Source organism: Macrobrachium nipponense, chromosome 8 (assembly GCF_015104395.2).
Source record: "Macrobrachium nipponense isolate FS-2020 chromosome 8, ASM1510439v2, whole genome shotgun sequence".
NCBI classification, from domain to species: domain Eukaryota; kingdom Metazoa; phylum Arthropoda; class Malacostraca; order Decapoda; family Palaemonidae; genus Macrobrachium; species Macrobrachium nipponense.
The window spans coordinates 33,140,463-33,165,462 of record NC_087203.1 but is presented as its reverse complement, the minus strand read 5'-3'; the positions used below and the strand labels follow the sequence as shown (position 1 = coordinate 33,165,462).

General features: G+C 33.5%; 1 protein-coding gene across 1 annotated transcript in view; it reads right to left on the bottom strand.

Annotated features, from left to right (window-relative positions):
• Positions 1-14,876: 14,876 nt before the first annotated feature.
• Positions 14,877-25,000, bottom strand: part of LOC135223233 (cuticle protein AM1274-like) — a 10,368-nt gene continuing 244 nt past the window's right edge. Inside the window, exons 2-5 of the mRNA XM_064261724.1 lie at positions 19,744-19,892; positions 17,926-18,009; positions 17,325-17,445; positions 14,877-15,162 (exon numbers count right to left, since the gene is read on the bottom strand). Of these exons, the coding sequence (XP_064117794.1) occupies positions 15,079-15,162; positions 17,325-17,445; positions 17,926-18,009; positions 19,744-19,892 (438 nt within the window). The 3' untranslated portion in view covers positions 14,877-15,078. The remainder of the gene's footprint in view (positions 15,163-17,324; positions 17,446-17,925; positions 18,010-19,743; positions 19,893-25,000) is intronic.

Below are 25,000 nucleotides of genomic sequence, written 5' to 3'. Positions count from 1 at the left end.
TTCATATCGATTCTGACCTTACAAATCACCCTCGATCTGGGTGCTTTCGTAAGTTTAGAATCGATATGAAAACCCCGTCTACCATGTTGGCCAATTCGAGCGTTTGACAGCACGTAGCCTTTTGTTATGAATAATTATCACATCGAACCGTGATCCTTTTATATATCAATTCAAGCTACAAATGTCCTTTAATATCTAAATACACTTTACCTCCCAAATGATATATTTTCATATATGTACCGAAATGGGGAATTTTTTTAAGTTGAATATCAATTTCGTCCCCACCCCCCATGGGATCGAACACCGTCCAGGAGGACGGGGACGAAATCAGGAGAGTCAGTGACGCTATCCAATCAGCCAACAGTTGTTATCAACTTAAAAAAAATTCTCCTTCGGTACTATATGAAAATATATCATTTGGGAGGTAAAGTGAATTTAGATATTAAAGGACATTTGTAGCTTGAATTGATATATAAAGGATCACGGTTCGATGTGATAATTATTCATAACAAAAGGCTACGTGCTGTCAAACGCTCGAATTGGCCAACATGGTAGACGGGGTTTCATATCGATTCTAATTACGAAAGCACCCAGATCGAGGGTGATTTGTAAGGTCAGAATCGATATGAACTTATAGCGTCTCTGTTGGCTGATTGGATAGCGTCACTGACTGTCCTGATTTCGTCCCCGTCCACCTGGACGGTGGTTCGATCCCATGGGGGGACGAAATTGTTATCAACTTAAAAAAAAAAAAAAAAACAAAAAAAAAAAAAAAAAAAAAAAAAAAAAAAATTCCCCTTCGGTACATATATGATTAATATATCATTTGGGAGGTAAGTGAATTTAGATATTAAAGGACATTTGTAGCTTGAATTGATATATAAATGGATCACGGTTCGATGTGATAATTATTCATATATATATATATATATATATATATATATATATATATAATAAAAGGAGCCCATTAAAACTCCAAAATATAGAGAGAAAATACTATATTTCAAAGATTGCTGTCTCCCTCTCTCCCTCTTCAGGTAGATGAATGAGAAAAGTTACAGAAAAGGTGGTATTTATACCTATATATATATATATATATATATATATATATATATATATATATATATATATATATATATATATATAAAGGAGGGGATCCGGTGAGATATTAATAATATGAAGCTGATAACCTCATTCCTTTCTTGAGCCTAGTTACAACCAACAACATTCGACTAACTGCCAGTTATGTCAACAGAGGCATAATCATATTCAACGGGGAAAACCTAAAACGTCGAAGCCGTTGTTTCTTGCCTGCAAAATTAGGAGTTCAAAATCCAACTCAATTTCCATCTTGCCAGGAAATTTTTCATCATTTAACTGTTAGTGACAGTGATATAAATTTAGTTAATGTCACTTCGGCTGTGACTATTAGTAAATCTACCTGTTTTTCTGTGTGTTTTTCGGTATTTCGACATTATAATGAGTATTTGGCAACTGTGTTAGGCAAGTAGCGTAGAATGAGTTGTTAACTGGTTCAAAATCTTACCTGATTTTTGTAAAATAATTCTATGTATAATTTATGTACGTACGTACATTCCTAAATAATCACTTCAAGCGTCACGAATGAGAGTTACAAGGAGTTACAAGGATTAGGATGTCTCAAAGACTTGTTAATCCATCCGAGGAGACATCGTGTGCTCACTTATCTCCATGAGCAGGTTTTACAGTTCATTCACAGTGTCCTAATGATTTTGTCTAGCTTTCTTTTAAACTCCTCTACACTGTTGCTGTTTACAACTCCGGGTGGCAGTTTATTCTCATGTGTCACATATCTTGTATGTCAAGAAGTTCCCACAATGGGATGTGTTGTATCTCTTCAGTTCTAGTTTCCATCAATTATTTGTAGTCTGGTTTTCGTTTAACGTAAATAGTTACTGTCTACTTTTGTTATGCCTTTCAGTATTTTAAATGTTTCTATAAGTTGTCCTCGCAATCGTCGTGTTTCTATATATATATATATATATATATATATTATATATATATATATATATATATAGAGAGAGAGAGAGAGAGAGAGAGAGAGAATTTGGAACAATATAGAATACCCCAGAATATGTATATGTATATATATATATATCTATATATATATATATATATATATATATATATATATATATATATATATATATATATGTATATATGTTGAGAGAGAGAGAGGAGAGAGAGAGAAGAGAGAGAGAGAGAGAGAGAATTTGGAACAAAATATAAAATATCTCAGAAAACAAAAAGAAGTGAACTCTAATTTATAACCAGTGATTTAAAAGCTCGTTAAAAATTTTAGTGACTACTAAAACCCTCATTGTGAGGCGTCATTAATCAAGTAGAAATAAATGACCTGCTAAAAGTCCAGTGGCGGAGATTCACTTTTATTAGGAAGGTTTCAGACTTTTATTTTTCATTTTTGTTCTTGGCCTTTTTTTTATTCACTGGGAGGATCTGTGGTTCTACCGTTGGATAGGTTTGTGAGCAAACAAGAATATGATTTCGTATTTTCAAACGATATTGAAATTGGCTTATGATAGTCACGATTAGTTACTTCTTACCAATGATAACCATATATAATTATAATAAATGGAATCTGTTCTTGATATCTATGTAGGAGATAAATGACCTTAACTCGTAGACGGAGTAAGAAATTATTTTCGCTTACTCGGGGAGTATGCCTACAAACTTTTTTGTTGTTGTTGAGCCTAAAAAGTTCTGAAAAAGGTGTTTCGCGTTGAGTTAGACATACATGAATTTTAGACTAGGATATTTATTATATATTTAACAGAATGAAAATGTAAAGCATAAATAATATACATGTTAAACAGTACGGAAAAATTATTTCTAATAAAATATATTTATTTTAATTTTCGTTGGTGAAACAAAGTTCTGTTTGACCACTGATTTTAGCACGTTTTAATTTACGTCAATTTAAGAATATAATGTCTACGACTTATGCATGGGGGGAAAATATCGCACGCATCCCGAGAAAGCTGAAGGTCGGATTTCGTCTTGTTGATTAACAACAGAATAAGACACAGCTAAAAAAATCATACGATAAACATAATTAATATATATAATTGGATAGTTTATAAAAAAGGAGGCGAAAAGATCGTAAATGAAAAGCCTTTATATAAAAAGAACGTCTGAATGGTACGTAAAAAGCGATCACGTCTGACCGGCCACGTGGGCACGTGTTCACACCATTGTTAATTAGATCGTCCTGTCTGGCTGTCTGTCGCTGTATCTGTCTATTTACCCATATATATGAATATATTTATTATTATATATATATATATATATATATATATATATATTTATATATATATATATATATATATATATATATATATATATATATATATATATATATATTACTATAAATATATTATATAAATATATACGTATATATCTATCATATATATATATATGTTTATATATACGTATATTATATATATATTATATTATATATATATGATATATATATATATATAGTATATTTATGTATATATATATATACATATATATATATATATATATATATATATATATATATATATTTATATATATATAGTATATAACTAGGTCACACGGCTTTCTTGCTCACAAGAGCTGACCGCAGAAATATTATCCTTCTAATTCTTACTAAGCGCTCTGGATTGAAGTAACCATTATCCAACCTGGCATCGACCCACCACATTCAGCTACCTCCAGGGTGATTAAATTCATTGTCTTAGTTTTTTATATGAATGAAACAGGTCAAGATATCCTCGGGTCCAAAAACGCGCAGGCGCACACACGCACACACACGAAGAACATACTACTTACCACTAGTGACTGACCTCGACGGATTCTTTCTAACCAAAAATAAAGAAATAAACAAATGATATCTTGAGTATTTTTACCATTAAATACTCTAACAACAAACGACCTTTAACTGCATTCTACTCATTTCCTCATAGACAAAATGGAGTCAAATGAAATTTTCGCTTGAAATCATATATTTAATGTGTCACGAATAACCGATGCAGATTTTTTCAGAAATCCGGCAGTTGGTCTTTTTGTGACTTTTCGTGGCTCATTTTGGGGGAAAGAATGTAATTTGGGACTTTAGATTCTCTTCCACTTGCTCTGACAATATGTGATGATGACGTCTTGATACAGTTTACACTTTTAAAGTAAGTCCTCTTACGCGCAGGGTTTGAATTGTTAAGGTAAAGTTTAAGCGCTTTTTATGTACATACACACGCACTCATTCGCAAACACATGCATGCATGTACACACATATTTATGTAGGACATATATATATATATATATATATACTATATATATATATATATATATATATATATATATAATATATATGTGTGTGTGTGTGTGTGTATATATATATATACATATATATATATATATATATATATATATATATATATATATATATATATATATATATATATATATATATATATATATAACAGGATGGTACCAAGCGCGAAGATTTTTATAAAAAAAGTTACAAAACTTTCAAGGTCTCTTAGTCCTCAAAGTGATTATATATATATATATATATATATATATATATATTATATATATATATATATATATATATATATATATATATATATATATATATATATATATATATATACATATATATATATATATATATATATATATGTATGTATATTTATATATACATATATATATATATATATATATATATAATATATATATAGTTATGTATATAAACATATTTTCATGAGAGAGAGAGAGAGATCGGGCAATGGTCAAGTAACCTTTTAAAAAATCAGACTTATGTAATTTTAGACATACAAAAATAAAACTGGTTCGACATAATTTCGCCTCACTACCGCCCAATATTGCTGTCTCATAATGGCCGAGGAAATTGATGCCACATTTACACCCCTGAGTTGTTCACCGAATGTAAAAATGACCACCAGCTCCATCTTTAGAAATGCTATTATTTATGGGTCATATCCGGTGACCCGTTCAAAGTTTAACCAGATCCAGCGCTGCTTAAATGTAATTCATCGGTGGTCTGAAGGTATAATGGAAGTTTTGCTATGTTGGCGTAATCGTAGTTACTATTGAATTAATGTGAAAGCTGTTCTTTAAAAATGTAATGAGATTGTTGGAGGGAAGCTTGTCTCTTCAGTTTTAACGATATAATTTGCAACTACAAGGGCAAATATATAGTAATACACACACAAACAAACACACACACACACACACACACACACACATATATATATATATATACTATACATATATATATATATATATATATATATATATGTATATATATATATAATTATGTATGTATATATATGTTTTTTATATAAATATTTATATATATATATATAGTCATATAAATATATATATGTATATATATAAACATTAATATATACTATACATATATATATATATATATATATATAATATATATATATGAGTATATATATATAATATATATATATATATATATATATATATATATATAAATATATATATATATATATATATGTTTAAATGTATATAAAAATATGTATCATGAATGTTTGTCCTAAATAACCAAATCGCCGATTAATTCTAGAAGCAAGAACAGGTGCTCTGGAAATGCACCAATGTCATCGTGACCCTGAGACATGCGCGCAAGCAATTCCAGTGACCGATGTGATGCGCAGCGCGACTGTCATTTAAAAAGTAAATGTCTAAAACTGGATGCCTCGAATGCCGGTCAGTGACATTATGCTCGAAATGTCAATTTCAGAAATGTTAGCAGAACATGGGGATTTTTTTTTTTTGTCTTGTTTTTTTGTTTGTTTTAATGCTTGAACTTTACCAATATGCAGCAGATGCTGCTTCAAAGAGGGTCAAGCGAGAGTCTGTTACGTGGCGAATTGTGTATAGTTGACATTTGGGCTCTGTCGAAAGAGGCGTTCTTAATTTGTTAGCCTGATTTCATCTGCATTCTTATCTAAATATTTTGGAAATTCCTTAACCTGATTCTTTTACATTTCTTAACGTAATTATCTATTACAAAGCCAAGTAAATAAATTCGATGCGATGCTAGATATCAGACAGAGCAATAAACCGAAAAGATAAACCACTAAAGACAAAACACCTGTGGATTACTCCAAAAATAAAAAAAAGCATCAATTATCAAGGAAGATGACCGATTACAGCACCAAACGAAATCCGCTTTTGTTACAGCGACTGTCTTTTGTTTCGTAAGACTCATAAATCCATCGACACTTACAGACGCTTCGATCGCTGACGCTTGGGGCTGCCTAGATGAAGAGGGTATGATTTATAGTTCCTATAAATAGTTACTATAAAGTTAAAGAGTGTGGGGAGTTGATAGGACAATAGAGGAAGGAAAGAAGAAGGAGAGAAAACAGAGAGAAAGAAGAAGAGGGACGAAAAAAGTAAGTAGAGGAGGAGGAAGTGAACAGCTTTGAGGTGATGAAAAAGGGAGAAAGAACAGGACAATTAGGATGAAAAAAAAGGAGGCAGTAGAAGAGGAAGAGACAAAAAGAGGAAGAGAGGGTGAGTGGTAGATGGAGAAGAAGATAAAGGCGAAGGGCTGGAGGAATTTAAGAGCCTCCAATTACACGGGAGAAGGTGCAAATAAAGACCCATAGACACAATCAATCTTCAAAAGGGATGAAGGTTCGGGCAGGCGTCGTTTTATGGAGAGAGAGAGAGAGAGAGAGATTGTATCTTGGTATTTAAGATCGAGATTTTAGCATTTTCCAATTACAAACAATTTTTAATTCGACATTTGTAGTTAGCATCTTTTTCCTATTTTGCCCCGATTTCGAATAACGTTTATTTTCTCAAGAGGCGACAAATAATCGCTCCTTTGATGGAAGTAAAACTATTCTTTCAATCTCTCGGTTTTGGTTTCCGCCAAGTTTAGTCTAGATAAAGAGCCAGTTCGCCTGTTATATAATATATATATATATATATATATATATATATATATATATATATATATATATATATATATATATATATATATATATAAAAGCATACAGCAGGGTCCACAAAACACATCAAATAGGCCAACGTTTATTCACATGATACGTTTCGCACATGTTCTATGTGCATCTTCAGTCTGTAAAAATAACATAAGAATTGTTAAAATTTACAAAAAATATTTTAAAAAATAAAGTTAAAAAAAAAAATAGTTACTTATAAAAATTAATATAACTTAAAAGGATTACAGTAAAAAAGACCCAGTTCTCACCAAACCACTCAAAGGAGAAGGAGAAGAACGAATGACCAAGATTACACACCAACCTACGACTTCAGTTATGCAAGATAAAGAGGAGAAGCGGAAACGTTAGAGTTCAAAGAAGGAACAAGCCGTTTGATGTATAAGGACTCAAGGGTTGTTAGGTAATCACTATGGCTTGTACCACCAATAATGGAGAAATGCTTTTTATTAACTTCGATTTTACATATAGAAGCATGGTTTTTTATATTGGAAAATTCTGGTTTACTCAGTTTCTGGCCCGTTCTAAAACTGTATCCCATATGGCTACAATATCTCATCTGCAGCAACCTCCGGCAAGATCCAACATAAATACCGGGACATCCCGGCACTTGAATTTATAAATAATGTTAGATCTCATGAAGGTCTGCAGTTTATCCTTGTAGTTATAGAATACGCCAATCTTGAGTGGATTGATTCAATTGATTCCAATCAATCCACTCAAGATTGGCGTATTCTATAACTACAAGGATAAACTGCAGACCTTCATGAGATCTAACATTATTTATAAATTCAAGTGCCCGGGATGTCCCGGTATTTATGTTGGATCTTGCCGGAGGTTGCTGCAGATGAGATATTGTAGCCTTATGGGATACAGTTTTAGAACGGGCCAGAAACTGAGTAAACCAGAATTTTCCAATATAAAAAACCATGCTTCTATATGTAAATCGAAGTTAATAAAAAGCATTTCTCCATTATTGGTGGTACAAGCCATAGTGATTACCTAACAACCCTTGAGTCCTTATACATCAAACGGCTTGTTCCTTCTTTTGAACTCTAACGTTTCCGCTTCTCCTCTTTATCTTGCATAACTGAAGTCGTAGGTTGGTGTGTAATCTTGGTCATTCGTTCTTCTCCTTCTCCTTTGAGTGGTTTGGTGAGAACTGGGTCTTTTTTACTGTAATCCTTTTAAGTTATATTAATTTCATCAAGTAAACTATTTTTTTTTAAACTTTATTTTTAAAAGATATTTTTGGTAAATTTTAACAATTCTTATGTTATTTTTACAGTACTGAAGATGCACATAGAACAAATGTGCGAAACGTATCATGTGAATAAACGTTGGCCTATTTGATGTGTTTTGTGGACCCTGCTGTATGCTTTTATATATCTTCACCTGGAATCCGTTTTATATATATATATATATATATATATATATATATATATATATATATATATATATATATATATATTCGGGGTAATGAGAGTTTATATGTCATTTTGTAAACATGACATCAGCATTTCCTGTAAAATGACATTCTTAAAGTAAAAAGGCCATTAATTTCAAAAGTCGTTCTTTGTTAATTGTTAACATAATAATAATAAATTTTATTTCAGCTCAAGGCCATAAACATGAAATATACAAAATACAGATAAAAAATAACATGATAAAAAATTATAAATGGGCAATATCCACACAGTTCCTGAAGAGGTATACAAATGATAGTATTCATAATAATGGTAATAACATTAGTAATATTGAGACTAGTAGTTAAAAAAACATTAAAAGTTATAACAGTTAGCGAACAGAATGGGCATAATTAGGGACCTTAGGTGGTTACAGTAGTCAGGTCCAGAAAGCTAAATACGAAAGTTGTAAGTAGCAAAACTCTATACTGATAATATTCACTGTAATAATGAAAACAAAATACCCGCAATAAAAAAATTATCACTACTGCTATTGATATCCTCACCCACACCTCTACTGTCAGAATTATCTGCCACTACTGGACCTTGGCGACTGCCATAATGATACTAATATGGATAATAAAGATATTATAGATAACTGTCATACCAATTCGTATAATAAATAGTACAAACTCACTTAGCATGCATAACCAAAGGTCAAGAATCTCATTCCATTCTCCAATATAAAAAAAAAGAACACTTTAGATGATTCATCGTTTGAGAAAGAAAGTCAGGCACAGAGAAAATAAAATAAGACCAACAATTCATTTCAAGTTCCCGACGTGAAAATGCTTGCCCCCCATGACGGTTCATTTGGTATTTAAGTAATAATTCGGAATTTATGGCATTATCATTAATGTTCTCTTATGTAACTAATAAAATTTTCTTTCATCGCATAGTTCCTCATTGGATGAGTGGTTTAAGTGCGTTCGCTCACCGATTCGTTAGTCCCGAGTTCGATTCCCCGCTCTGCCAACGTGGAGTCAGAGGAATTTGTCTCTGGCGATTAGGAATTAATTTCTCGATGTAATGTGGTTCGGATCCCACAATAAGCTGTAGGTCCTGTTGCTAGGTAACCAATTGGTAGTGGTCACGTAAAAATATCTAATCCTTCAGGCCGGCCCCTAAAAGAGCTGTTAATCAGCTCAGTGGTCTGGTTAAATTAAGATATACTTTTTCTCTTTTATCTTGTAGCGTAATTGTCTTTATCTTTTGCCTCAGTTTCCAGTTCTCAGCAAGTCCTTTGGGATGAGACTGAGACCCCCACAGACTTCTCAATCAGGGCTGCATCCCACAACAGTCGACTGACCGCAAAAGATATATAATTCACCATTCAGGCTAACGAAGACCCGATGGGATTTAACGTAGCCCTCCGGGTAGCTCAGGGAGCGAACTCATTGAATTTTGGCTGGCTAGACAAACAGCCTAACCTCTGGACCACGCATCTATATTTTTATTTTTTTATGACTAGAGAGAAAAAAAGTTATTCTGCTTTCGTTAATTATTTTCTCTGTCTCCTTCATTTACCATCTTTACCTCGCGTATATTTACTTCTTTATTTTGTTTTCTTATTCTTCTTCTTCAGTAAAATTCATAGGTGTTTTTGTACCTCCCTCTCTCGTTCTTCCTGTCTTTCCCTCTTTCTTACCGATCTCTTGGCTCTTATTCTTCTTATTATCTTTTACCCTGATTTTACCTCTTCTCCTTCAATTTTTCTGGATTATGGTACCTTCTATTTCTTTCTCTACTCGTTTCTCTCGTCCTATTACCCTAATTCTTCTTTCTTTCTTAGTTTCCTATTTCTTCTTCACAATAAAGTCCCTCGGTATTTTCTCAACCGTTATTCTCCAATTCCCATTCTTATTCCTATTTCATTTTTTTACATTTCTCTGTTTCTATTCTTTCTTCATTGTTTTCTGTTTCTCCTTCGCAGTAACATTTCTCAACGTTTCCCCATCTACTCTTATTCAAGCAGTCCTCGTTCCCCACTTCTTGACTTTCTCTTTACGCCGATTTTTATTCCCGTTTCCTCCGTTTCCTCTTGTTCGTTAAATGCATTATGGGTCTCGCAATAGCTATGGGGACCATGAAGCGAATGTACCGACAATTCGGGTCACCCCAATTATTGTCCACTAACCTTTCCTGGCTCAGTAGAGCGACGGATGAGTAAGGCAGAGAGAGTGGACAAAGGTGATGAGAGAGAGAGAGAGAGAGAGAGAGAGAGAGAGAGTTATTGTTGTTTTTGTTATTACCATCATTCCTTTCACTGGTACTTCTGATATTTGTTAAGGAGATGACTGGTAACAAATTGATTATCTTTTTATAGATTCTATTGATAAGGAAGGTATTAAAGGATATGCCTCTCTCTCTCTCTCTCTCTCTCTCTCTCACACACACACACACACACACACTCACACACACACGCACACACATAAACGTACCACTATACACGCTTGCTTTTAAATACAGATATTCATAAATACCAGTTTAAACAATCCTACATAAAAGTACGGAAGTTAGTTACAGTGCATTTACCTCAAAGTGCACTTTAATTAACTTTAAAAAAATGTAGTTGACCTTATCAGACAACCCACAAAGAAACCTCTAAAATGATCCATTAAGGACGTAAGTCATCTCTAATCGAGGATTAATGAAGACATCAGAGCGAAGTCAGCCAAGCGTGTCTGTTACTATTACTTGAGTTACCGCTCGAATTATTCCAGCACTGATTTCCCATTTTCGCTGACATGCTGCTCTATTGGTTTTATCTATTTTCTTCGTTAGATGAATTGAATGACGTTATTTGAACTATAAAAGAAATGTATGGATAGATATTTCCTCTATATTATGCAAGATCAGTTACAATATTTGTACAATGAGGGAATTCGATTTGTGATCCACACTACTACATACTACTTCATTGCCAGTGTAATGGAAAGTATAATACCAAGTAGTACAATTTCCTGTATAATTGGAGGTATAATATAGTTAATCTTAAAAACACAGCTGAAGAATAATGATAAATTCAAAATAAATTTTCAAATCCATAAGCCATCTGAGCAAGATTGGTTAACAGCCGTAATAAATCGCTTTTAGACAGCTCACAAGACAAATTGCTACAGCTATCCTAAAAGCAAACAGCCACATCTAAGTTCTATTTGCATGATTGGGAGCTAAAGGTCCACCAGCCAATCAGTTCCTTGTAATCCATCCAATCCAAAAGCGGATTCGAATCGCTTGCCAGGATTTTACGAGCAGCGAGTTCTTTTATAGGTGGGTTCTTGTGGTTGTTTCATTTTCGGTAAATCGGGGAGTAAACCTACAAACTACTTTGTTGTTGATGGTGTTGGGGGAGATGAGGTTAGGAAAGCCTAAAAAGGTCGGAAAAGGGTGTTTCTCATTGAGTTAAAGGTAAAGGAATTTTAGGATAGGATATGTATGATTTATTTATTGGAATGAAAATGTCAAAGATAATTAATGTATATTATACCACATAAACATTATTTCCAATGAAATATAGCAAATCTATTGTATAATTTTCGTTGGGGAAACAACACTCTATTTGACTGTACATTTTAACACGCGCTCCAAGTAAGCTGGAGGTCGGATCCCCCCTTGTTTTTTTTTCTTTTATCTATTGATTTACATTCAGTTTTACTTTTACGGTATTCAGGTATTTATTTTCTTTCTTTCCTGAATTTTGTTAAAGCTTTCTTGTATTATATTATCTACATGATTTATCCTTTTCTTATTTTTTCTTTGATTTTGACTTTCTATTCTCCTAATCTTTATTTTAGTTGCATAACTTTTCAATGTCTACTTCTTAGTTTTAATGACGAGATTTTCTCTATTAAACATCTATTTGTACTTTTCGTTTTCTGTTTCGTATATCTTTTTTATTACGCTTCTATTTTCTGTTTGCGTTTTGATAATTTTTCTTATTTTGTTCTTTTTTTAGTTTAAACATTTTTCACAATAGATTTCCTGTGTATAATGTCTTCCTTTTCAAGTATCATTTTGAATACATTTATTTTATTTTACTAAGCAACAACAGCATCTACAATAATGATAATATAATTATGAAAATAATCTAGCAATATGCTGACTTTTATTAACTTTTTATGAGCATTAAATCACCTTTTTTGTAAACATCCATTGCCTTATTTCTGTTCCTTATTTCGCTTTGACTGAACAATTATTCATGCTCATTAACCTAGTACTTCTGTAAAAAGATACTCGGCCATAAACTTTATTACAGATTTGAATAATAATAACATATAATTCATTCTTAGAGAGACATATGGAAGAATTCATAGAAATAACTAATGTTGGAATCCAGTGTATAATAGCCTGATACCTCAAGCTCGAATTCAAGCAACGCCCCTTTTACAATGCAGATGCCATACACCGCCATATTAATTAATAAAGAAATATTGTTATTCCATCTGTTCAGTTTAAAGTTCAGACTAAGCTCCTTTCCCTGGCTGTGATCTAAATCGTATAGCCAAGCGTAGATTTAAAATTTCTTGAGTTTAAGAATGCATCATAATACAAATATAAATTTAAGAATGCGTCTCAAATAACGACAAACAACGTAAACCGTTCAGGTCACAGAATAAATTTAAGCCAGCAAATAGTAACAGTGATGAGCAAGATTCCTGACCTCCATTTATGATTTATAATACATGCAAAATCGATCTTTTTGCTTTTATCAGATTACAAGCCACTGGGTATAACGGTCTTTGAAAGAGTCGGCATTGAGCGCTACTGGCTAAGTTCAAGAGGCAAGAACATCTGGACGAGATTATTATATTTTTTTGTAGTTCATGCATCTGGTTACACATAGAGAGAGAGAGGAGAGAGAGATAGAGAGAGAGAGAGAGAGAGAGAGAGAGAGAGAGGCTCAACATATAGATAGACAACATAGACATACAATCACTTATAAATGTGTATGTACATATATTTGTAAAAAGAATTGACATAATATTTACATCATTAAAGGTTTTTTACCACATTGCCTTATAAGCAGTTTGAATCCGTCCAAAAGAAAACTATTAGAGCAATATGATTGAAAACCTTTAATGGTGTATGATTATGCCTATAATATACATATGTATATGTATATGTATATATACACTATGTATGTATATATACATTTATAAGTATATAATGCATACATACACACGCATATACATATAATATATACGTATATATATTCAATATGTTGTATATAATATAATATATAGATATATATATATATTATATATATATATTATATAATATACTAATGATTATATGTATGTAATATATTATCGTATTAATATATAATAATATGATATATATATATTCATATATGTTTTATAGATATATATTATATATATATATATATATATATATAGATATATATTACTTATGCATATATGTAGTATGTATATATATATATATAAATATTATATCATATATATATATATATATATATATATTGTGTATATATGTTGTATATATATGACTTTTATGAAGCAATGTATCGAGCCTCCTTAAGATAGCAGTATCTCTTGGCAGGAAGGGAAACATGTAAGCTCGATAAAAACTAGTCAGGAGGATTTTGGAAGTTTCTGTAAAACTGTCAATTCAAGATTTCCTTTAAATGTTGAGTGAGAGAGGTGGTAGTAGTAGGGGGAGGGGGGCCGGCCGGTGGGGGATGCTATATATTATTGTAAATCATTTTTCTGTAGTGTTTAACATGCATATTATCTATTTTTTGAAAAATTTTTCATTCTAATAAAAAAAAACCATAAATATCCTATCCTAAAATTCCTGTATCTTTAACTCAACGCGAAACACCTTTTTCAGTCCTCATTAGGCTGTCCTAACACAACAACAAAGTAGTTTGTAGGCTTACTCCCCGAGTAAGCAATAAATATTTGAGATTAACACGAAAAGGTTTGCGTCCTCACAGTGAGGCTCGTCATAAACGCGTAGCCAACTCGTTGGACGAGTGGTTTTCGCTCTCGGCTACCAATTCGGTGCTCCGAAGTTCGATTCTCGGCGTGACCAACGTGGAATCAGAGGAATGTATTTCTGGTGATAGATATTCCTTTCTCGATATAACGTGGTTCGGATCCCACAATAAGCTGTAGTTCCCGTTGCTAGGCGACCAATTGGTTCCTAGCCACGTAAAAATATCTAATCCTTCGGTCCTGCCCTAGGAAAGCTGTTAATCAGCTCAGTGGTCTGGTAAGTCTAAGATATACTTAGCTTTATATGACAAGTCTAAGCGCGGTGTGGACGCACCCTTAGATAACCTTAAAACGCCGATAGGAAAATGAGTCTGTAAGTCAAATAATTATTGGGTGTGTTTTATTAAGCCGTTCAGACTCGATATCATCATCATTACTCAATAAGGTAATAACAAATATAAGTTAATATTATGCAACAATGTAGACAGAATGACAGGAGCTAGAGTGGAAGTTGGATGAAAAAGATTATTTGATTTTTTTTTTTTTTTTTACAGTTTTTGCTGTGTTTTGTTTTGGTTAAGTTTTTTACTGTTTCTTGTGTTTTGCCTCCAGGGCAGCACGGGCTTCGGCGAGTTCTTGCAAGCGGCGTTGTCTTTCGGCGAAGCGGATCTGATAAACAAGAAGAAGAAGATTAGATGAATGAGGGTTATTATTATTATTATTATTATTATTATTATTATTATTATTATTATTATTATTATTATTCGGAAGATGAACCCCATTCGAACAGAACAAGCCCACAGGGTCCGCTGACTTGAAATTCAAGCTACCAAAGAATATGTTGTTCATTAGGAAGAGGAGAAGGTAAAATGATATACAGAAAGAGATCTCATTTATGAAAAAGAAACAATAAGTTAATACAGAGGGAACCTATAAAGGGCTTAAAGAAGTAAATAGAAATAAGAGGAATACAATAATGCAAATACGGAGAACATGAAATGACTAGGTTACATAAAAGTATATGAGGTATGTAGGCAAAATAAAGAAATAGATGAAAAAGAGAGGAAATTTGGAGGGTTTGGAGAAGACTAAGGAGAGAAAGAAAGAAATAAGGACATGAAGAAAGAAACTACACGAGTGTTTTGATGATTTAAAGAGGATGTAAATAAAAAAAAAAAAGGTCTAAGTTAAGAGGGGTCTGAAGACGCTGGAAAAGTAAATGAAAATAAGGGTTCAAAGGTCTGGCAATAATAAAGTTCAGGGCTGGAAGACAAGAACAAGAAATAGATCGGAACTTTGTGGATGTAGAGAAAAGAAAAAAAAAATTTGCAGAATCTGAATGTGAAGGAGTGCAAAAAATGACGGTTGGGAAAATCTGAAGCGAAAGATAAAGAAGAAAAAAGTATTTGCAAAAATCTGAAGATGAAAATAAAGTGGAAAATGAGGTCTACAAAAATCTGAAGATGAAAATAAAGTGGAAAATGAGGTCTACAAAAATCTGAAGATGAAAATAAAGTGGAAATGAGGTCTACAAAGTCTGAAGATGAAAATAAATTTGAAAATGAGGTCTAAAAAAATCTGAAGATGAAGATAAAGTGGAAAATGAAGTCTTCAGAAATCTGAAAAAAATGAGGTTTGGGAAGATCTGAAAGTAAAGAAGAGAAAGGAAATGAAGTTTAGGAAGATTCGATAGTGAAGATGAAAGGAAAGAAAATTGGGGGTTGCGTAGATCTTAAGGTGAAAATGAAGGAATGAATAATGAATATTGGGAAGATTTGATAGTAAAAATAAAGGGGAAAGCAATGAGGATTAGGAAGATCTGAAGGCGAGGATGAAGTGTAACTAAAATGAGGGTCATGAAGATGTAAAAGTGGAAATGAAGGAAGAAAGAAATGAGGGTTGGGAAGATCTGAAAGTGAAAATGAAGTAAAAAAAAAAAAATAAAAGCGGCTTGGAAGATCTGAAGAAAAGGAACGAAGAAAATGTGGTCTGGGGAGATCTAATGATGAAGATGAAGGGAAATGAAAGTAAGGATTGGGAAGATCTGCGTTTAAAAGTGAAAGGGGAGAATAAAAGGGATTTGTAAGATCTGAAAGTGAAGCTGAAGGGGGAAGAAAATGAGTGCTAAGAAGTAAAAAAAATGTTGGTTGGGAATTTCTGTTTTTGAAGGTAAAGGGAAAGAAAATGATGGCTAGGGAGATGTGAAGGCGAAGATGAAGAATGGAAAATGAAAGTTGGGAAGATCTGATGGTGAAGATAAGGGGAATAAAAATGAGGTTTGGGGAGATCTGATAGTGAAGATAAGGGGAATTAAAAATGAGGGTTGCGGGATCTGATAATGAAGATGTAGGGGAATTAAAAATGAAAGTTGGGAAGATCTGATAGTGAAGATCAAGGGAGATTAAAAATGAGGGTTGCGGGATCTGATAATGAAGATGATGGGAAGAAAAATAACGGTTGGTAAAATTTTAAGAGGAAGATAAAGGAAGAAAAATAAGCGTTAGGGAAGATCCGAAGGTAAAAATATAGGAATAAATTGGGTCTGGAAAGATCTGAGGTAAAAATAATTCAATGAAATGGGAAGATTTGAAGGCGGGAGAAGATAAATGGAAAGGAAATATGTCAGTTTTGGGAAGATCCAGAAATGTAGAAATGTGGGTTTAAGAAAAAAAGAATAGATTCCAAACAACTGTTATATACTTCATTATACATATATCATTGTAATATAAAAAGAAAGTGGGATAGGTTAAGTCATGATTATTTGTGGAAGATGAGACCCACTAAATTTATAAATCAGTGACTGAACTCTTATATAAATACGCGGTCTTTACCTGTTCCAGGTGCCATGGTTCCAGAGGATGTGGTGTTGGAAGGAAATCGGAGATTGGTTCAAAGCCATTCACACCAGCAGTGTAGGACAAAACGTGGACCTGGCCGTCGGGATGGGTGAACCTGCAAGGCGATAAAGTACTTGAAGATTTTGGCAATACAAAATACAATATTTCATTTTATTTACATCACTCTTTCTCGGTCTATACACTAATAAACCAAATACTCACTAAGGTAGATTCACATCAACCGTGCATTTGATGTCTAGGCCAGTCCCTTACGACGCTATTGATTGGCTGTTGATAAGCCAATCACAGGGCTGGAAACTCTCAGTCTCCCGAGAGAGTTCACATGGGTAGGATCTACGTTTCACCTCTCCTGAGGAATGCTTTTGAAAGACGTATTCCTCAGGAGAGGTGGAAGATAGATCCTACCCATGTGAACTCTCGAGAGAGATCGAGAGTTTCCAGTCCTGTCATTGGCTTATCAATAGCCAATCAGGAGCGTCGTAAGGGACTGGCCTAGACATCAAAGTAATTAAAAGATTAACGAACAAAAAGGACTGAAACTAAATCTAATAAACAGCTACGTCGGAAGACTCACGAGTACTGTCCTTTGGTGACCATCTTGCCAAGACCAGCGCGGGAAGAAGATTCAGACTTGCTCTGACCGTCTCCCGTGACAATCCTGAAAGGCAACAGATAGCCGAAGTTAGCAAGTGAGTTCTTTGATTTCTCTCAGTATGTAAGATATCTCTACTCGATCCGAATGAAATATATGAAAAAAAATGTAATGAACTCAAGAAGAAATTGGAGTTTTAGAGCGAAAAGGAAAAGGACGTTGGTCTAACAGTGGAAAACATTGGTAAGCCTGGAATCCTTTTACTTAAGATTGGGTTGCTAAGAAAGTATATAATTCCTTGCTTTTATGACGGCGTCTTAATAAAACCTCAAATTCTGGCTGTAGGTACATTGTTCATGTGTTTTGTTCTTGTATAATTGTTCATGTACAGAGGCACGTCGACATAAACATTGAATTTTGTACCTGGTGGTTAGTCTAATGTGATTGGGGTTAGGTGCAGTGTAACCAACTTAATCCAAAAACTTTTGCTTGGAACTAGAAAATTTAGGGCCATTGGAGTGAGTATCTAAAGATTAAAAAGCACATACTATGTATTGTATGTATGTATATATATATATATATATATACACTAGTAACAATCAGTCTAGACCAAGACATATAACATGTAACTAAAAAACGGAAGCAACCTTCTTTCGATAGTACTAACTCCAACCACCAGTTACAAGCAATAAAAGGACGGTAAATTAATACTGACTAGTTTTGTGACAACTGCGGTAAACACAAGGAATGTTTTACAAGATTCATTCAGAATCGAAAGATAGACAGACAGAGAAGCAAGCGTCCATAAAAATAGGCAAATAAACCCCATATTGAGAGAGAGAGAGAGAGAGAGAGGTCTCTATGCAAATGGGGTGGCGTGTAGAATACGAAGTGGACAGTCATAAACAATTTTAGTAAAACCTACTTCTGAGAAGGGGCCATAACTCCAGATCGAGTTTCCATCATCATCAGCGAGAGAGAGAGAGAGAGAGAGAGAGAGAGAGAGAGAGAGAGAGATAGTTCATGCCTGTCTGTCAAATTACCTGACAGACAGTTCCACACAGGAGCCGAGAATACCGACAAACTAACTAACATTTAGATTACTGCGAAAACGATTTTGATTTAAGAAAGAAAAAGTAAGATAAAAAATGGACAGCATAGATATTACAGGAAAGTAAGGGAAAGTAGTTTACCTAGTTTTTATTAAAAGAAAAAAAAAGCTGATCTCTTATATCGTCTATACTTTATTAGTTTGACTATTATTATTTCAAATTAAGATAGCAAACCTGGTGGAATATGCATATATATATATATATATATATATATATATATATATATATATATATATATATATATATATATATATATATGTGTGTGTGTGTGTGTGTGTGTGTGTGTATGTATGTTATACACACATTAATTTATTTCTTACCAATTCTCCAAGAAAATAGATTAGGCTACTCATTGCTTTTCTGTTGCTATTTATTACTAAATGCCATAATGCAAAAAATGCAAAATAATAAAGATAATTAAATTATTATTATGCAAAACTTAATAACAAAGAGACATATTAGAAAGCAATCTTCAAGAAATACTGGCATAAAAAGATCTTGCAAAATTGTATAATACATCCGATAAACAAATATCTATTCTTAATACTGTAAATATGATAATGGGTCTTCTAACCGAAAAAGATAACAGACAATCTAGCCTGCACTGAGAATACAAACATTAAGGTAAACGGCAAAAACCAAGTATTTCTTATTAGTCAAAACATCAAAAGCAAAATGGCATGCTTACTTGAAGCCGTATCCTCCGAAGGAATCAATGGGTTCCCTCTCGTCGACCAGAATCGGAACAGGAGTCGGTGCCACGACGGCGTTGCCGAAAGCGGCAGGTTTTTCGGGACGGGCCAACACACACCCAACACAGCACACGAACAACAAAGCCTGGAAGAAGCAGAAAAAGAGGGTTAGTTTTGCGGTCCTGTGGTGAAACTCTACCAAGGAATATTTCAGGTGGTATAGGGTGTAAAGCGAGATGGGGGTGTTGGGAGGGGTCGAGGGGGGGAGGTCCTTTTAAAACGTTCTTCAGTGATCATCAGAGGAAACCCAAAAGACTAACTTGGCATTTTATATATATTATTAATATATTATATTTATATATTATATTATTATATTATATATATATAGTATATAGATATACTATATATATATATATATATATACTATATATATTATATATATATATATATATATATATATATAGATATTCATATATATATATCATACAATATATATATTATATATTATAAATATATATATATTATATATATATATATTATATTATGTAGTATATATATATATAATATAATATATATATATATATATATATTATATACATATTATATTATAATTTTATTAATTAATATATATTATATATATATATATATATATATGTCATATATATATATATATATATATATATATATATAGAGAGAGAGAGAGAGAGAGAGAGAGAGAGAGAGAGAGAGAGAGAGAGAGGTCTTTCTGAGGCAGTTCCTTCAGTGAAATCCTTTGGAGATTTCCTACAGAGCTTATGGAACATACAGAGTCTTAAAAAAAAGTATTCTAGCTCTTCGACTACTGATATCGTTTTTATTATTCTTCTTATTAACCCTGTAAATACTTTGCATTCTGGTGGTCAACGTTGCCGAAACGCGGTAGGTACAACTGACGTTGAATTATTTTTTATTCATTTTATTCAACCATCGATATCTGCTTACAGCCAAATAAGTATTCATTTATAATCCAATTTTGCGTAAGGTGTTTTCCTTGAAGTTGTTTTGGGGGACTCTTGGGTGACTTCTGCGTGATTGTTCATTTTAAGATTAAAGTTCATTGGAACAGCTAACCTTAAATGCACTTGTCTAGCAGACGTTCGAGAGAAAACATGAAAAGAAAGAAGGAATGAAATACTCATTGAAGCTTGTCATCTTAAGAGGAATGACGGTTTCTGCAGGGTAGCTGTAGGAAGAGGTGAACTGAGAGGTTAAATTCGACAGTTTTTGGCCATATTTCTTTAAACATATCCTACTTAGCTGTTTTTATTATTATTATTATTAATATTACTTAAGCGTTTCTCACTTTAGTGGAAGTTAATGGAAAATGAAGTACTTGTGCGATATTTTCGCTTTTAATGTGAGACACAAATATTATTTATAGTACTAAATCTAAATGACCCGCTGTTAAGCATACTATTAGCTCAAAAAAGGGTATAAGGGGTCATATAATAACAGAAACTAAAACGGTTGCTCAAAAGTGCAAGAACTCGTGCTGGCATAAGGCCAACACAGTCTAAGAGCAACAACAGCAAAATGCAGTGGATTAGAAATTAGCAACAGAAAATTTTTCAAACATAAATAACCTTAGAGGTTAAATGGGAGCCGCCTTCTTCTTTCATGATAAAATGAGCAGTTAGAAAACATCGATTTAATGGGTATTGGGAACACTAGGAATTTCGTGGTCCCTTTAAAGTTATTCCATACAGGCCCAGTGGATATTCAACAGGTTGAGGTTGGAGCTTACAACCTCATCCCAGTTGGCTTTGTGAATTCTTATAAACAGAATGGTTACACCAAGATCCCCTTGAAGGTGAAAGGGGCTATGTTGGCATATGATATATATGTATACACACACACGCGCGCGCACACGCACACACACACACACACGCATATATATATATATATATATATATATATATATATATATATGCATATAGGTGTTACACATCACCGTGATTCTTATATACGCATTAAACTACAAATGTCCTTTAATATTCAATTCGCTCTGCCTAGGAATTAATACATTCCGATACATAATCTTGATAAATCATTACAATGTTCTTTACTTAGAACAATGATAAATCCTCGGTGCACTGAAATGAGAATGAACCAAGTACGAACCATGTACGCAAAGGACTTCGTTCAAGTTCAAAAGAAGATGGAATGATACAACTGAAATTTTCATGATAAAAGTAACTGTACTTTTTGGATCATTTAATCACCTCCACTCACTTGAGATGAAGCTCTGAACACAGAAAGACACCCAGTAAATAAACATGTAAGACTAATTTTTCACCATCGAAATCTGAAGAGAGCATTGAACAAGACACTTATCTCATCCTGAATCGAAGGATCGATCTGCAATTTGGGTATCAGGCAACTGTCCCACTGACCGTTGGTCTCTTTATCTCCAGATAATCGACAGAAACTTCACGGGTCTGAATTGTAAAGCCACAATTACTTGCTTGTATCGGCAGCGTCATCTCAGGTATTAGAGGAGGGTATAAACGAGGGATTAATGAGAGAGATCTCTTTACGCTTTGCATGACAGCCAGAGAAAGACATCACATTATGAAAACCTTAAAAGTAAAGAAATGTAACGCACACAATCTACAAATTGCAGAATAAAAAATAGCACATGTTCTATAATTAAAATCGAGAGATAAAAACTCAGCAAAGTTTTCAGCAACATGGATCAAATTGGTTTAAAGAGAAATCGTTGGCAACACCCTTGCTGTGACAGCGGAGAGCAACGCCTCTATGCAAAAAGGGCGTTGCTTTAGCTCGCTACAACGCGTGCGCGGTCGGATCGATTTCCCCCGGTGTCGTTCGCTGTTCCCAGAAAGTCTGCTGTTTGACAGCCTTCTTGAAATTTATGAGGATGACTCGGACGTTCTTATGGTTCTTAATTTGGGCCTTTAAATACCCTAAAGGCTAGCCATGATCGCCGCCGCTTACCAGCGGAGTCCCAAAAGTTGTAACCAAGTGTCTGCGACCGACTGCGGAGAACTGTTCTTTGTTTTGGCGGGTAAATAGAGGGGGAATCTGAGAACCATGACTGGAGAAGTTTCGTTAATGTCGGGTTAACAAATTTTTAGAGGTATTTTTACAGGTCAAGTAAAAAAAAAAAAAAAAAAAAAAAAAAAAAAAAAAAAAAAAAAAAAAAAAAAAAAAACTGAAATGTTGAACGTTTATGCCAATGTTGCTTTCTTTAGTTGAAAAATTCAAAGTAATCGAAGCAAGTAAAAATAGATAAGTGAAATTAGAAAAAATTAATAAAAAGTGAAACGTTGCTTTCTGCTCTTAACAAGAACAGATATGTAAATTAATCAGCCGATATACACGCAAGTATATTAATTGTAATAAAAGATAGTCGAGGAATAAATGGTACAAAATACGTATTTTAGACTAGTCGCTTGTAAAACTCCAAAAGAAAAAACCTATCATACGTTTGATGTCAGTTTATGAAAAACACATTCAGCTTTTCAATAACACGGGTGAAAGGGCTCGTATAGCGACAGAGGCAAAATCGTTATTTTCACCCTTTTAAATTATACATGTTATAAACCAGCGACATTTTAATTTTCTAAGAAGCGTAACGAATGACTTTCTTGCTACTTCTTCAACTTTGCAATGAATTCTCACGTACAAAGGACGAGCGATCGTGGCCCAATTACGTGCGGCTGCAGGTAGCGACAGAAACGAGAACAGCATGAAAGCCAAGGGCAGGTAATACAAGATATGGTCGCTCGGGTAAAAAGCGAAGAAGAAGAAAAAAATGAAGATGGGAAAGAGCAGGAAATCTGTCGGGTTTTACGAAGACTTTGATGTACTTGTTTTACTGCAAGTAGAGAATTTTAAGGAATGTAATCAATAAACATCATAAAAAGGACTAGAGGTTCTACCAGATTAAAAACGAAAAGGATAAAGGCACAGAAATTTACTTTGGTTTTAAGGAGAGGTTGTTTTACTCGATTCTTTTACAGGAGAAGAAATTGTTGGAACTTAATCAGCACAATTCCTTACCAAGACTCAGTATAATTACTAGTTAAAAAAATAAATGGGGAATGAAAAAACTTTACACGGTTAAGAAGAGATTTATCTAATAAATCTGCATCCTTTAAATATCAGTAGACCGAATGAGATTAAATTGTTTACAATAATTAGAAATAGGATGATTTTCTTAGAAAGCAAAATTAGCATTCATTCATTTTAACATAATACTAGTCTTTTTAACAATGAAAACCCCGAACTGAACTGGAATGTCCTACTCTATTGCGCTCAAGAATCATACTACAAGAAGCTACAGAGCCAACCCTCTCATTTTTTGTGGTTTGCTTGTATGTGTCTGTTGCGCAGCCGCGAGCACGCTGCCTATTATTTTGTCATCCGGAGGAGATGAAACACAGGTTTGGCGAGCGAGAACACGATGGCGCTGACCATATGCAGTCATCGTGTGTGTGTGTACGAGTCGCGAGCCCCGGGCCATACCAACGGAATGTCGTCGACAGTGCTTATACATGGCTTTACGAGCTGCTTGGCAGGAACAAGAGCCTTTACTGGTATAAGGCCTCTACAGACTAACACTACAAACAATGAGACTTTTAATAAGTAAAGAAAACTAGACTTCTTATACCTTCGTATAATCTTCGTTAACACCGCAGATTCGAAATAAATAAAATGTGTTTTTTTGCTATTAAAGGCTTACAATTTTTGGGGCAGGAAAGGACAGTCATAATCAATAGCAATGCGCCTTCTTTGGCCTGTAAAACCTCGTCGATGTTACTGCACAGTGAAAATGAATAAAAAAAAATTTTTTATTAGAATCAAAGCTCAAAATTCTAAATTCAGAAAAAGATCAGTTTCGACTGTTCCAGTCTTCCAAAATCGCGCAGGCGGTGGAGGGTCCCATCTTAATTAGAGGATGAGACAATAATTAGCGCTGATCACCGATCAGAGGGCTGATAAAAGTCATTTATTAGCCTATGATTACTCCCCCATTAGGTCGCAACAATCCTCCAAGTCGACATTAATTCAGTGAGCTCGTTAATCAACATTCTTTCTGAAATTCGAGTCTGCTCCTTGTCTCTTCGAAATTTTGGTTTGCAAGAGGGTCCTTTGCACTTTTGCGGTAGTGTCTATAGTCATGTTATCATTTATGATGTTTAAAATTAGTTTTATCGAACTAAAACCTACGCATTTCGAAGTCAAAAG